At 51.6% G+C, this 15,735-nt stretch overlaps 2 protein-coding genes across 6 annotated transcripts in view; both read left to right on the top strand.

The window, feature by feature from the left end:
• Positions 1 to 6,123, top strand: part of KIAA1671 (KIAA1671 ortholog) — a 203,094-nt gene extending 196,971 nt beyond the window's left edge. For all 5 annotated transcript variants that reach the window (XM_060612889.3, XM_060612890.3, XM_060612892.3 and 2 more), the window contains one exon: positions 947 to 6,123. The gene's annotated coding sequence lies outside the window, so the exon portion shown is untranslated. The remainder of the gene's footprint in view (positions 1 to 946) is intronic.
• Positions 6,124 to 8,278: 2,155 nt separating this feature from the next.
• Positions 8,279 to 14,662, top strand: CRYBB3 (crystallin beta B3). Its single transcript, XM_060612888.2, has 6 exons — positions 8,279 to 8,349; positions 9,723 to 9,813; positions 11,395 to 11,513; positions 12,050 to 12,182; positions 13,085 to 13,227; positions 14,352 to 14,662. Exons 2-6 carry the CDS (start codon positions 9,739 to 9,741, stop codon positions 14,515 to 14,517), a joined length of 636 nt encoding a protein of 211 aa, XP_060468871.1. The 5' UTR covers positions 8,279 to 8,349; positions 9,723 to 9,738; the 3' UTR covers positions 14,518 to 14,662.
• Positions 14,663 to 15,735: the final 1,073 nt, after the last annotated feature.

The following is a 15,735-nucleotide window of genomic DNA, read 5'->3' as shown; positions in this document are numbered from 1 at the left end:
TTCTCACTGCATCTCAAAATGCTTTCATAAAGTGGAATGGTGAGACATCAGAGATTAGCTTAATCCAAAATGTCCCCAGTTTTTGCATTCATATACAGCCTGCATAATTAAAAATTAATTTGGAAAAAAAAAGATTAAAAAAGTCAGATGATTCGATATGCCCCAGTGCAGGTCCCAAATGACTTCAGATCTCGAACTTCAGTTTCCCCATCTGTAAAATGGGCTAATCGCGTCCATGTTGCCAAGTGGTCCCCAGGGGTCAGTAAAGATGCACTAAAGTGCCGGTGGTTAGTCCTAGGGGTAGGAGCGTGTGGTTCATGCTCCCTAAAAGTCTGCTCTGACATGAGTAGCACAGGAGACCCGCCAGCCCCTTACCCACCAACCTCAAATCCAGAAGACACCGACAACGAAGCGTTTTCATGACCTACTTAGAGGCAAACCTGACCTGCATGGATGTCTTTACATTACACTGCAGGTGTGATAGGGGCTTTGCATAATATATATGTATGTTACATAATACATATATGCATGTATATACGTTTGTATAATAAACGTCCCCCCCGCAATTCTAAATTCCCATCTAAATCTGTGCTCAGTTTTAGATAAGGAATCAGAGCCCGTGTTTATTTTGTGTTTAGGGCTATACATGTGATATCTCAGTTAAACTCATAGAAATCCATATGAGGAAACTGAGGCTGGAACCCTGACCTGACCCTAAATTTCACATTTGTTCCACTGCATCTGACCACCGGCCACCTTTCTCACCCCACTCCTCCAAAAAACAAAACGAAACAAAACAAAACTCCAAACTCATCTTTCCTAACCTATGGCTTGTGGGGATGGCCGTCTTGGAGAATACCGAGAAAAGGTTTTAAGGCTTAATGGCAGAGACACATAGGGTCACATGTTCCCCTTGCTGACGTCAGGACTGTCTCTTCCTCTCCAGACAGGGGACACTGCCACGTCTAATGAACAGAAGCCTTAACTGTCAGAACCCGAAGACGAGGCCACGCTGCTGCCATTCGTTCCTGCACATGGTTACCTGCCTGGGCCCTTGCAGTTGGGTGGAGAACACCGGCTGGGGCCTCCTGGCCCTCCGCAGGCTCACCCCGGATCAGGGCGGCAAGACCCACCCTCCTCAAGCAGTTGCACGTCTCCCCCAGACAGCACTTCAGGCTGAGAACGAAGCCAGGCTGCCCAGAATTGTCCATGTTGGTGGTTTTGTGTTTTCCATAAAAATGTGCATTTCTACCCACTTTTAGACACCACTCCAGGAACATGGGTTTGAGGCTGGACCATCTCCCTGGGTTCTGGAAAAACACCTGTATTGTGAAAGCACTTCGTCCTCCAACCCCAGGGCAGGTCTCTTTCAAGAGCATATTTCCAAGGAAGAAGAAACCGTCCGTTTCCTGCTGTAACTGTGGTCCACGGCAGTGTTACAGGGTTGGGGTTTTGATTGCTTTTTTGGCAAGTTCTGTCTCCCTCCCTCTCAAAGAATCAGCAGTTCCAATTTTTTAAACACACACGTCTTTGCAGTGTATTAATCCTTTCAGCGGGGCTGTGTGCACAGTTGACCTGTCTCATTATACGTCTTTTTTGTTTGCTTTAGAAGGCGTTAAAGCAATAATTCAGCCAATTTTCTTTGAAATTAGATATGTACATATGTTTTTTTATGTTAAAGAGCAGAAGGAAAGATATGTGAAGAGTTTGCTTGACATATTCGATCATCTCAGGTTATCTCATCCCTACCCGATGCTTTTAAAACAAATTCTAATTGTCACCCTTGTATACCAATCTTCTTGGTTCCTTTCCATCTGAGCTCTGATTTCTATGGAGTGACCTTTGTCCCTTGGCCTCAAATGTTCATAAATTGCAGCCCAAATGGCAGTGCCTTTTCACTCAAAGATCAGACCTGCCCTGAGAATCTTTATCTCCAGTCGTTTTTGAACATCACCCGCAGTGCCGGCATGGAAGAACCTTTCCAAATAGATAGGTCTTTGAACAAATGCATGAATGGGGGGTTCTTTTTTTTTTCTCTTCACCTCTTCCTTCTACCACTCCTCTGTCCCCCACCAACTCCACCTGACCAAGTGCTTATTTTAGGTCCAAACGCAGGAAGTGAGGGTCTTGCTGAAACTCTTCTCTGGACGAAAGTGCTGGATGCTAGGTGACAAAGTATAAGGTTCACCTTGCCTCTTTTTTTTTTTTTTTTTTTTCTTGATAGCACTAAGCTCACTCCCAGGAATCTCCAGGACCTCTGGGGATCGTCTTTCTTTTTGGAGATTCTCAACACCAGCCTCCTCCACCTCTGAAACCCAAGGCTCCTGCAAACATCCCAGATATGCTTGACTGGCCACCTGCCATGCCTGCAGTCGCCATAAACTTTGTGCCAACCTTGCCTGGGCTGTTCACAGGGCACCCTGTGACCGCTGAGGGGTGCCAGAGCTGAGTTTCCTAAGGCTATATATGGAAGGCTATATATGGGGATTGAGCACATGTACGCCCACCCCCTGACTTCCCAAGATGTGAAAATCTTTCTTGATAAATCCATTATTTGCAAAGGGTGTCAAAACATACCATACCATCCTTCCCCCTGGCCATGTCTCCAGGGGTCTCCATTTGTCTCCCCATCTCTTCTTCCTCCCTCACCCTTTACCATCTCTTCCTTCTCTTGGGGGGTGGTTGTGGGGGGTGAAGAGCAATCCTGTTTCTTCAGGTTAAGCCAAACATCTGGGCCCCGGAGGGCAGTTGTGGTTCAGCACCACGGACAGGGGCCGAAGCCCCACCCCCTTCCTCCCCCCCCCCACCCCCACCCCGCCAGTCCTTTTGGCTGAACTTTGGCTACTGATGGGCAGTTGTTGAACCATGTTACCCACCCAACCTTTTGCATCTGGACGCCTCATTGCATCTGTGTCTAGAGGTTTGGCCCTGCTTGGTAATAACTTGAATTCCTTTCATTCCCCAAGTTAGTGGTCAATCAGTTCTCTGGGGCATTGGGTGGGATGCATCTAGGAACTGCTGCTTTGTGTGATTTTCCTTTTTCCTTTCCCCTTTCACTTTCCCTTTCCTTTCCTTTTTTTAAAAAAATTTTTTTAGATCCACTTAATGTTTTAGAACAGTTTTGATGCAATGGCTTTCCAGGTCAATAGATCCCCTTTAAAGACACTCCGCATGTTCTGACCCTGACTCTTCCTGGCTCCTGCCTTTCTTTCCTTCAGGCGGGAAGGGTCCCTTGATGCTTTGGACAGTAGGAATTTACCTGCTCAGTTCAATGAGAATATTGATACCATGAAGAACTTTCCAAGGTTCGGTTCTGTTTTAGCGCAGTATATCCAACAGGAAAGAAGAACACTTGAACGTGAGATTAATCTGGAGATCTTTTGCCTATCCTCCCACACCTTGATTGGAAATAAGAATCCATTTAATTCCTTCGTGATTAGGATGTACAAAGTCCGCCCCCCTTGAAAGTGACTAGAGCAGCCTCACCTCTCCACTGTACAAACGACCATCACAGGGGGTCAGGAGCCACCGTCTCTCTGCAGGCTCCCCATGAGCTCTGGATCCCACTATGACCAGCGCAATGATGTTAGAAGTGACTGATGCTTTGGAACTTTTGCAAATAGCTGGGCACGTGTGTCATTGGTTTTCTCCTCTTTCTAAACTGAGTGAGCTCTGGCATTAAGTGGACAGCTGTATGCTAGTTTCTTGAGTTTGCCTGGGCCACCTTTGGATATCTGTGTCTTCTAAAACTAACTTAATATGCCTTAACCATTTGTATGCAATCAAGTCACCTGCCCTCATCCAACCGCCTTCCTGGGGGCCTTTGGCTCTCCTTAAATGAGAGCCTTATACTGAACACAAAACCCTATGTACGCACAGTCTCTCCCTCTGTCTACACACACACACACACACACACACACACACACACACACCCTTTGCATGTCAGCATTTTGATGGCTGGTCTTTTGATCGAGTCTGTGTGTTTCTCCCCTCCAGTGGGTCCCCTTCTTCATGGTCTTTTGCCTAATGAAACAGAGGCCTTTGGCTTGTGAAATCCCATGGTGAGACCTCAAAAATCAGTGTTGTGGGGAATTCCTTGGTGCCATCAGACAAATTCTCGTGAACTCAAAGGCTTGCGTTGTTTCGATGTTGGGGGTTTTGAATGACACTGACCTGACAGCCTCAGGTTGTCCAGGATTCAGGAAAAGGACAATGAGATGGGGAGTTTTTCCAGGGGGACAAGCCATCTGTTGTGAGACAAATGTGTTTCCCTTTATGTGTCCTGGGAAGTGAGGCCAACTCTAGGCATTGCTAAGGAGCGAGAATAGAAACAGGCACAGGTCTGAGGTCCCAGAGTTTAGGGGCTGCGCAAGGTATTGGGGGGAAACCCTTGATGTGCTTTCCCCACAGGAGAGCTCAGCTGCTCCCACCCGGTGCTGTGAACTGCCTCATCCATTTATGCTTGTACCTGTCTTTGTCACAACACCCCCAGATTGCCCCAGGAGCTAGGCATAATCACAAAGCTGAAAACCCACAGGCACATGGCCAGATCGCCTCCCAAACTAAACACTTTCTCACAGGTGACTCGGGCCTGCACAGAAGACAGTGTCCCTCCCAAGGAGAATGCTAGCAGGCCTGCCTCTCCCTCATCAGTTTCTGTTTCTTCCCCCTCAATCCTTGTGTTTCCCCCTGCCCATAATCCTGTCCCTTAACACAGGAAGCTAGGTTCCTGTCCCTAGAATTTCAGGGTGAGCCCGAGGGGAGAAGTAGAGGCAGGAGAAGATCTCTGTCCATTGGGGGATACCCTCCCCCCCCTTAATTCACGCCGTGGCAAAGTCACCACCGTAATGGAGAAACCTACAGCCTCAATTGTGCCTTTCTTCCACCACCATGTATTAAACATGGAAGCAAAACTCCCATGGTACCATGGTTCCGTGGGGTGGGAGGGACGGCACTGACCTGGAGGGAGCCACCTGGAAGAGGTAGGACCCACTCCACGTGTGGAAGGGAGTCCACCTTGGGTTACACCCACCTAGGAAGCCATGGTTCCGGGCTCTGCTGTGCTATGAGTCAACCCCACTGGGATTCTGGGCAAGCTGAGGTTCTGGAAATGTAGGGCCACATAGAAAGCCAGTCAGTATGTGAGTGTGACAGGTGTTCGCCAACCTCTGTCCTTTGGTTCCCACCATCCCACCCGTCTAGAATTTGCTTTCTTATGTTTGGATTGATTCCTGTGGGGAGGGGTGCAGAAATCTGGGTTCTGCAGACTCAGCCTCAGGTTCCTGGAGAGCTAACCCTTAAAATCAATCGGCTTCTCCCCGAATCTTCTTAAATAGTCACTGTCCAACCTGGTGCCGGACCATCTCCCTCTATGAATCCAACTGGCCCCTTTTTTTGACAATCTCCAGTGGTGTCACGCCTACAAAAAAAAAAATTGCTGTTGTCTAAAGAACAATTTGAGCTTTTTACTGGTCTCATTTCACATAGCCTTATACATCCTGTAAATAGGGGGCTCAAAAATAATATATTGTGTTATGGAAGATAATTTTGTACTGTGCTGTTTCCTAAATCATACTAATATCCTAGAAACGATGTACTTCCCCGATGGATCTGATCCTCAAAACACTTTGTAAGATGGAGGGAGTGGAAATATATATAAATCCGCTATATATTTTCCTAGCCTTTCTTCTGGGTCCCTTCCTGAGATATTTGAGTCACGGTAGGAAAGAAACTCCAGTCCTGTGTATAGGTAAGTTAAACCTGCCTGCTGGTGTTCTTGCAATTGCCTTATGAATTCACAAGCTCTAGGGGTTCTGAACAGAAGGTGGACGACAGGTACTTTATCCAATCCCAAAAAGAGTCTCTAATCGCGTGACTGAGAATTCATCTAGAAAAACCTATATTTTTAACGTTAAAACAAATGGGGGCTTCCTGGACCTCACAGAGTATTGGATATCTACAAGTGCTTTTATATTTTGTAACTGTAAAGAGGTTTCATACGCACAGAAGAGCAGTTGGGAATCTGGCCAACTGCCATTAAATAGGATGACCTTTGCATGTACAAAGATGTTGCATTCAGACTATGAAAATAGCAAATAAAGCTTCGATGCAAGTTGCACTGGAGAGCTCCGTGTGTCAGTGTGCAGATGAATGGACTCTCCCATGCATGCACCAGCTGAGTCGGTCTGTTGTCTGTGCTGAGCTGGGGGCCACCGGCAGGAAGGGGGGGAGCTGAGGTCCTGGGAAAGGGGACCCGTGGGGACAAAGCAGGATTTCCATTCAACGTGGGGTTGAATCCTCGTTCTGCCTCCTCCCGGCTGTGGGAGTGCTGATAGTGGCATTAGCGGGCAAGAGTTTAAGCCAGTGGTCCTCAACTGGGTGGACAGCGGCCCCCAGATGACACCTGGCAAAGACAGGGGACATTCTTGGTTATTACAAAGAGGAACGGGAGGTGCTTCTAGCATCTAATGGGTAGAGGCCAGGGGTGCGGATCAATATCTCACAGGGCACAGGACGGCTCCCCCCACCACCAAGAATTAACTGGCCTCCGATGGCAATAGTCCCGATACTGAGAAACTTTAGGCTGAGGAAACGTGGCATGTGAAAGTGTTGGGCCACACAGCAGGTCCTTTTAGGATCCAGAGATCCTAAAGGATCAGATGGGAGGAAGTCACACCAGATCCCCCTTAGACCTTCCCCCCTAGATCCCTAGCAGGTGGTGACTGCATCCCAAGTTAAGGGGGCAAAACCAGCTCTGGGTCCCACGATGGCCAGCAGGAAGTAGTCCCTTGGTTTGAACTGCCCAGAAGGATCCTCCACGGACAGAAGCAGGAAAGCCCCAGTCTGAGTGTTTTGCTTCATGATCTCTCCGTGGCTGTCCATTTGCAGATGTGGCTCTGACCTCCAGCAGCGCCCCCGAGGTCACCTGCTTCCAGAGGCCAGCTGCAGCTGCCACCCAGCATTCCATCACCATCTCCAGAGACGCGGGGTCACTGGGCTCTAGGCTAACTTGAGGATTTTAGCCAAAAATAACAAAACCAACCCGTTTCCTAACAATTCACTCCTTGGCCCTCTCCTCATTTTAGTCTCCCAACCATCATTAATCATACTTTAAAAATGTATGGGCCTAGGGTTTTGGTTTGGGTTTGTTTTTGGCTTCTGTTTTTCTCTTTGGGTTTTGTTTCATTTTTTTTTGTTTGTTTTGGGGGGGCTTTTTTGGGGGTCATAAATAAGGTAACAATCATGACTGCCTTTATTTCTATTGAGGCTAAGATCTGGGCCCTGGGTCAAGCCAGCCTCTCCACCTCTCTGCTGTGTGCTTCTGGGTAAGTGACTTCACCTCTCTGAACTTAGTTTCTGAATCATCTATAAAATGGGGATCATAATTCCTTCCCTAAAGAGGGCTGGGTGGGGGGTGCACCTGGGGGGCTTAGTTGGTTAAGCATCTGACTCTTGATTTCGGCTCAGGTCATGATCCCAGGGCTGTGGGATCAAGCCCCATATCGGGCTCTGTGTCAAGCAGGGAACCTGCTTAAGATTCTCTCTCTCCCTCTGCCCCTCTCCTCTACCCTCTCTCAAAGAAGGAAGGAAGGAAGGAAGGAAAGAAGGAAGGAAAGAAGGAAGGAAAGAAGGAAGGAAGGGAGGAAGGAAGGAAGAAAAGAAGGAGGGAAGGGAGGGAGGAAGGAAAGAAGGAAGGAAGGAAGGAAGAAAGCAGGCAGGCTGGGTGAAGATTAAACATAATGTTCATGAAGTTGGCACATAGCCTTGCACATAGTAGATCTTCAATAAATGGTAGCTGTTAGCCATACATGCCTCTATATGGAGAAAATAAATCTTTGTTGGGTCTGTTACAGCATCCCGTGGACACCCAATTTGGGGGTCATGTTTAGGATAACCTGACTTAAAATTTAGGCCGTAATGACACATGGGAAAATTGATTCCGGGGCCCCTTGCTTTAAGAACTGGTATCATTCCAAAAATGTCACTTAGCGGATTAGGAAGGTGGTGGCTCCAGGAAGCCAAAGAAAAGGAGTTGGGGGGCACTGGAGAGCTTTACACCCCGATGCCCGCCCGTCGGCGCTGTCAGGCTTCCAACAAAGCTGATGAGGTCCGTCTGCCCCCAGGAAGCCATCAGGGGCCATGGCGGAGGACACAGGCACTGGGGCCTCCCTGGGCCCACTATTGGAGTGAAATGGCCCGAACGGAATCGGGTGGACGGGGCGCTGCCTCAGCAGGCTGGGATGTGCTGGGCTGTCGAAAAGCGCCCATAAATAGGACGCTCCGAGCAAAGGCAGACTGAGTCTGCAGACGGTGCTGGCCCCTCTGTTCTTCCTGAGGCTACAGCAGCAGGTTCATTCTGGGATGGGCAGGGGAGGGGAGGCGAGAGCTGCCCCGGCAGGCCCAGACCTTTGGGGATCTCCCTGGGGCATGCACGGCTGGCCCCTGCACAAACCGGGGATTCACTTAAAGGCTGGAGCCAAGAGGGAGGAGCCGATCCAGCCACCAAGCCCAACTGATATCAGAGGGAGGTGGCCAGGGAAGAGTCCCCGGGCATGTGCTTAGGCTTCCTCCTAAGCGCAGCTGAGGAAGGGGGTGAACAAATTGGGGGCTGCCAAGGACCCTGAGGGTCCTCCCTGAGCTGGGCCAGGCCCCGTGACCTGCTGAGGCCAGGCATAGACAGGACAAGCATCCTGTAGGATATGCATCCCTGGGCCTGTGTCCAGAGCATATGGGCTCTGCAGCTGCACCCGCCAGCAGTGGGGGCGCTGGGGCCATGGTGGGGGGCACTCAGGTGCGGGGTGTAGATATGTGTGCCTTGTGGACCACTGCGGACGTCTGAGATGGGCACGGTGTGTGTGTGTGTGTGTGTGTGTGAGAGAGAGAGGTGGGGGGGGCCGTCGTGTACAGTGAGTGTCATGTGACTGTGTACAAGGACCACGGGAGCTTATGTGTGTGCAAGTTGCGTGCATGTGTGTGTGCTGATAAACTGGAGAACAGTCCCCTGTGTGTGTCGCGGGACAATCATGAGAATCCTCCCACGTGACTACTGTGGGGCCTGTGTGTTGTGTCACGGTCCCCACAGGGATGCAGGGAACAGTCTGTCTGTGTCTGTGTCTTTAAGTGGCTGGTACACAGTAAGTGCTCCATAAATGCATATGGAATAAATCACCAAACGTCTGGAAACTGGGCCAGAGCAGGTGTCCCGGGATCTGGTCCTGCATCGTGCATTCTCTGGATATCGCTCTGTCTGTCTGCCCGTCTCCCACCAGTCTGTAGTCTGCCGTTCATCTGGGTTACCCAGCCCCAGGCCAGGCACCGAGCAGGTGCTCCTGGAATCTTTGGTGAACAGAGTAACGAATGAACAGAAGACCGTAGCCCAGAGCATGGAGGTGGGAGAGATCCCTGTAGAGAAACCCCGCGGAAGCCCACCCTCTGGCCAGGGTCCGGAGGTGGTGTGCCTACACAGAGCTTGAAGAACCCTGTTTTGGGGAGTAGTTGGGGAGGGGGAAGGGGGACGCGCTTCGGGGCCAGGCCCAGTCCTGTGACCCATGACAGGTGCTCAGTGAATGTTTGTCGAATGACTGAATGACCCAGTGCAGTGAGTCACGACCACGTCCTCCAAAGCAGCAAAAGGTTCTGTAGCTCATCTTCGACCTCAATCTCATCCGTACCTCGTTCGTCCCGGTGCACCCCGTGACTCACTTTCCTTTGCTTGGAGCCAGACGCGTTCCTGGCGAGATGGCGGAACAGCATGGCGCACCCGAGCAAGCTGCAGCGGGCAAGAGCCACGGCGGCCTTGGGGGCAGCTACAAGGTACGGGGCGGGAAGGGGTCCCAGCGGCTCCGGGCCTGGGGCTGCTCTTGGGCCTCAGGGTCAGCTTCCCCAGCAGGCAGCCGGCCTCCAGAAAGAGAAACCCCTGCCAGCCATCGGGGGCCAGAAAGACACTCCCTTCACGCCTTTACTGCACCCTCTCTCCTGTGTCCTCATCTGGAGAACGGAACTGGACACACACAGCCTGTCTCAGTGGGGCACAGAGGCCCAGGGGTTTCAGGAGACGTGGCTTGGACTCTTCCTGCCTGACCTCAGTCCAGTTCTCTGGCTCCTCTGGGCCTCAACAGCCCCATCTGGAAAATGGAACAATGCTCGCTGTCTTGGCCCCCTGAGCCGGCGCTAGAGCTAAATGTAAAGGCCATTGCCCTGGCCAGCTAAGGAGAATTCCGACGGCTGGAATTTGTTGGCTCTCCCCTCTCTGAGCCTCCCTGGGGGCTTTAACCTGAGATGGGGTTGGAGGATAGGTTGACTAAAGGGATAACTGTGGGTGGGGGCAGTTCTGAGGATGTGCTGGTGGCTTTCATTTTTTTTTTTTTTTTAATGTTCATTTTTGAGAGAGACAGAGCATGAACGGGGGAGGGTCAGAGAGAGAGGAAGACACAGAATCCGAAGCAGGCTTCCAGGGTCCGAGCTGTCAGCACGGAGCCCGATGCGGGACTCGAACTCACGAACCGTGAGATCATGACCCGAGCCGAAGCCGGACGCTTAACCCACTGAGCCACCCAGGTGCCCTGTGCTGGTGGCTTTAAAGAGAGTGGAAGAGAAGAAAAGAGGCCTTCCTCCTCTTGGGATTGGGGGGACCACAGGGTTGGTCTAGGGACTTCTAAAGGCCTTTGCAAAGCCGCAGAGGCAGTGCCCGCCTGGAAGGCAGATGCCACCACAGGCCCTTCCTGGCTCCGTGGGCCTCGTCCATAGCAGCGTGCAGGAGAAAAGAGCCAGCCGACTTACCGAATCCTGGTTCCTCTGCCTAACTTGCTGTGCAGCCCAGGACAAGTGACGTACCCTTTCTGAGCCTTCTATAAAATGACCAGAACAGATGTAACTCAGGGGCCTTCTGCAAAGACAGCTTGTGCTTCTAGGTGGATAAGAGAGGCAAAACCTTCCTCTTCCTTTGCAGTCTCTTCCTCTCTGGGCGTGGGACAGGTGAAGGTCAACTCAGACGTTGCGAGCTGCTGTTTCCTTCGTTGGCACAGGGAAATTTCACGTTAAGGGAAATACAGATTTCTGGCCTCTCTTGAAAAGTTTAAAACGGGGCCCACATTCCCTCCTAACCATAAGCGGCTTCATTTCCTTCCCCTGGGTCATTTCACCCTGTTAGTTTGGGGTCAGATAGTAGCTGCAATCCTGGTTTGAGATTCCTGGAGACATTCCCGCGTGTGGCCACGAGGGGGCAGTGCAAGCCTGCAGTCGATGCTGGATCCCAGCGCGTCCAAGGCAGAGCAGATGGAACGGAGGGATGGTCCTCCTGGCCCTGCCCCAAGGAGGACCCTGCAGAGGGAGGGGATAAAGGGGTGGCCCTGGGAGCTCCACGCCGCTGGGATGCTCAGGATGCTGCCCTTTCAGGTGATCGTATACGAAATGGAGAACTTCCAGGGCAAGCGGTGCGAGCTCTCGGCTGAGTGCCCCAACCTGACGGAGAGCCTGCTGGAGAAGGTGGGCTCCATCCAAGTGGAGTCTGGGCCGTGAGTACTTGGGCCCCCAGCCCCCTCCTCACAGCCCCGAGCCTTCCGGGGGTCAGGAGGTCCGGGTTCCAGGTCTAGGTCTGCTGTGGGGTCTTAGGCGACTCCCTTCCCATCTCTGGCCTCAGTTTTCCCATCTGTCAAATGGGGATAACACTGGCACGCGCTTCAGAGAGAGTGTCTGTGAAAATGAATGGAAACGTGCATATAAATAACAATATAATAATAACAATAATAATGAGGAAGAGGTGGAGAAAGGAGAGGAATTATCTTTGGATTACCTACTAGGTGCCAGGCATTGTGCTAAGAAGGTTCCTGAGCACCTACACAAAGGTTGCACATAAAACAGATTCTTTACACTATTTCCCAGGATGGTTTTCTGGCTCAGAGTCTCAGCGGCCAGTATGTTCCGGGAGCTCCTTTCATACCTGGACCAGGGATCAGTGGTAGGGCTGGAGGGAGGGCTCAAGGTCGAAGGTCAGCAGCTTTGGGGGCCCTTCCCTCAGGAGACGCGGGTCCAGGCCGGTTTCCTCTTACAGGTGGCTGGCGTTCGAACGCAGGGCCTTCCGTGGCGAGCAGTTTGTCCTGGAGAAGGGGGATTACCCTCGCTGGGACGCCTGGTCCAACAGCCACCACAGCGACAGCCTCCTGTCCCTCCGGCCCCTGCAAATCGTGAGTACAGCTCCTGCCCATTTGGGGGAGCTCCTAGAAGCAGGACCGGCTGGGAGCTGGGTCAGGCAGGCTCACTGTGCAAGCTTAGCTGGGGGACAGGCTGGTACGGACCTGGCTGGGGAAGGGCCGTCTTCATTTCTGACCTAAAAGGTAGTGCGGGCTGAGAAGCAGCTGGCTATGGTCCAGTGGCCACTGGCCTGGGGACTGGGACACCAGGATTCACATCTTGACTTCGCCAGCACAGCACTGACACTTCCCTCTGTAACCCTGTTAAAATCAGGAGCCACACGGTCCAGTCCCAGACCAGCATTGTCCTTAAAGCAACGCATCCCGGAAAGTAACTTCAGAAAGTAATTGCAAAGCAGCTCGGGTTCTCCACCTGCCTTCCTCAGACACCTGGAAGGGACTCGATCCACAGCGACACTCTTAAATGTTGCTCTGCCCACCCCCCCTGCTCCACCCACCCTCCGTGGCTGCTCCAGCCCTTTCTTCTTGTCACAGTCACTGATGCTACAGTGGGAAGAAAGCTAAGAAGACCACAGTCAGAACGTGGTTTAGTCAAGAGGGAATCCTCCTGCGTTACTGATTTTTATCTCCTTCCGGCCTTTCTGTGCCTCGGTTTCCCTAGCTGCTAAATGATGGGAGTTTTAATAGGAGCCCCAAGGCCCACTCTCGGCTTCATGGCTCCCTGGCTCTAAGATTCCCAAGGAGGCTGGCTCTGGAGGAACCTCCCTAGCCTCCCGTCCCTCCTGCAGGCATCTCCTGAATCGCCTCCCTCCCTCGGGCAGGGGGCGCTCCGGGGTAGGCGTTATTCTGTTGTGACTGGATTCTTTCCCACGTCTCAGAAGCCCTGTTCTGAGCGTGGGAGGGGCCGCCGGCTCACCACGTGATCTCGCCCCCAGGATGGCCCGGATCACAAGCTGCACCTGTTTGAGAACCCAGCTTTCAGCGGCCGCAAGATGGAGATAGTGGATGACGACGTGCCCAGCCTCTGGGCGCATGGCTTCCAGGACCGCGTGGCGAGCATCCGGGCCATCAACGGGACGTAAGGGACCCAACCCCCCACTCCTGCCCTGCCCCGCCCTCTGGCTTTAAATAGAATCTCTGTTCACTGTGTTTCCTGACGCTCCCTGCCTCTCCAGGCATGGCGCGGGGTTGGGGGGGGGGGGGCCCATGATGGGAATGGCTAATTGTTCACCCTCCATAACCATTAGATATCCAGGAAGCTTTGACTTGTAGGAAGTTTTATCTTTATTTTTTAATCAAGTGAAATCTGTTGCTCTTACCTGTCCCTATCTAGGTCTTCACTCCTTTGCCAAACCTCCCCAGGCCCTTGAACTGATCCTCAGGGGCATTTTTGTTTGTTTGTTTGTTTCCTTTCACAGTCCTTGCCCTTCTTACCCGGGTGAGAAGTGACATAGTGGTTCTCTAGATATGACCTGAATAGTATACAGGAGAGTGCGTAGTACATCACCTCCCTCCTTCTAGGCTTAATATCTCTGTTAATGCAATCTTAGAATCATTTTCCCTTTGTCAGTGACTACATCTCTGTGGGCTTGGGATCTGGGGTTGAGCCTTAAAAGGTGCCACTCCTCCCTGATAGTAATTTATTCAACAACTTTGTGCTGAGCATTTCTATGTGTAGAATATGGGGGCAACAAGAATTACACAGCCTCTGCCCTCAAGAATTTTAGTCTGCTGGGGAGACAGACAAGGAGACAGGTATTCACAATTTATTGTGACCAGGATTGCGATGGGAGACTCACAGGGGCTCTCTGATTCAGCCTGGGGACGTCAGCAAGGGCTTTCCTGGAGGAGGAGACATAGAAATCGAGGCGTAAAGATGAATGAAAGGGGAGAGGGATATGGATGAGGCAAGGAAGAGTGTTCCAGGCGTAAGGAAAAGCATGTGTAAGGGTTCAGAGACACTCCGTTTCAAGGAAAGTAGTATGAGAGAGGTTGGAGTATGGGGTGTGGAGAAGGCATGTTGAGATGTTTGGTGAAGGACCTGTGAGCAGGGTAGGGAGTTTGAATTCATCCGGAGGGCACTGGGGAGCCAGGGAGGAATTTAGGCAGGCAGAGAGCTTGGTCAGATGCCGGCTTTCAAAGCCTCGGTCTGGCTGGAGGCAGGAGGCTGACTGTCCTTACCGCAACCTTGGTACCCGGCAGGTGGGTTGGCTACGAGTTCCCCGGCTACCGTGGGCGCCAGTACGTGTTCGAGCGGGGTGAGTACCGCCACTGGAACGAGTGGGACGCCAACCAGCCGCAGCTGCAGTCTGTGCGCCGCATCCGGGACCAGAAGTGGCACAAGCGGGGCTGCTTCCTCAGCAGCTGAAGGGCACCCAGGCCCCAGTGGCCCAGGCCCGCCCTGGGGGGCAGCAGAGGCAAGAAGAGGAGGCTCCAGGGCCAGGGTGATGGTCTGCCTGTCCCCCCTTCCCCGGAATCTACTCAATAAAGCCTGGGGCCGGTCCCCCACCTGCCATGTTCCTCTGCGTCACTTCTTGAGGGGGCTGGGGCTTTAGGGTTCTGAGAGTCCCCAAGGTCGGCTGTGAGCTGGGCTCACCCCCAGGCTCTAGTCCTTTTAGACAAAGTCACATGCACAACTTGCACTGATCTTGTGTCTGTTTTCCTGTCTGTGTTTCCATCTGTCAGTCAGTCCGTCTGTCCATCCGTCCATCCATCCATCCATCCATCCATCCATCCTATTCATCCATCCTTCCTTCAATCTACCCCTCTTTCTATCCATCTTTCCATCCATTCATCCATCAGTTCTTTCCATCCATTCTCCCATTGATCCATCATCTTACCTCTCTCCCATCCATCCATCCATCCATCCACTCATCATCCATCTACTTACCCATTTATTTATCTGTCCCATTTATTTATGGATCTGTAGATCCATCCATCCATCCATCCATCCATCCATCCATTTATCCATCCATCTGTCCATCCATCCATCCATCCATCCATCCATCCATTTATCTATCCATCCATCCATCCATCCATCCATCCATCCATCTGTTCATCCATCCATCCATCCATCCATCCATCCATTTATCCATCCATCTGTCCATCCATCCGTCCATCCATCCATCCATCCATCCATCCATTTATCTATCCATCTGTCCATCCATCCATCCATCCATCCATCCATCCATTTATCTATCCATCCATCCGTCCATCCATTCATCTATTCATCCATCCATCCATCCATTTATCCATCCATCTGTCCATCCATCCGTCCATCCATCCATCCATCCATCCATCCATTTATCCATCCATCCATCCATCCATCCATCCATCCATCCAACTATCCATCCATCCATCCATCCATCCATCCATCCATCCTATTCATCCATCCTTCCTCCAATCTACCCCTCTTTCTATCCGTCTTTCCATCCATTCATCCATCAGTTCTTTCCATCCATTCTCCCATTGATCTATCCATCCTACCTCTCTCCCATCCATCCATCCATCCATCATCCATCCATCATCCATCCATCCATCCATCCTTGCATCCACCCTTCCTTTATCCCATCCATCCATTTATCCA

This window comes from Panthera onca, chromosome D3 (assembly GCF_046562875.1).
Source record: "Panthera onca isolate mPanOnc1 chromosome D3, mPanOnc1 haplotype 2, whole genome shotgun sequence".
Lineage (NCBI taxonomy): Eukaryota > Metazoa > Chordata > Mammalia > Carnivora > Felidae > Panthera > Panthera onca.
This window is presented reverse-complemented; position numbering and strand designations above follow the sequence as displayed.

What these genes read in the sequence shown, in the direction of transcription:
- CRYBB3 (XM_060612888.2), top strand. Translation starts at nt 9,739, where the DNA reads ATGGCGGAACAGCATGGCGCACCCGAGCAAGCTGCAGCGGGCAAGAGC. An exon ending in CCCTCCGGCCCCTGCAAATC is followed by an intron (nt 12,183 to 13,084) that starts GTGAGTACAGCT and finishes TCTCGCCCCCAG; the next exon opens with GATGGCCCGGATCACAAGCT. An exon ending in ATCCGGGCCATCAACGGGAC is followed by an intron (nt 13,228 to 14,351) that starts GTAAGGGACCCA and finishes GGTACCCGGCAG; the next exon opens with GTGGGTTGGCTACGAGTTCC.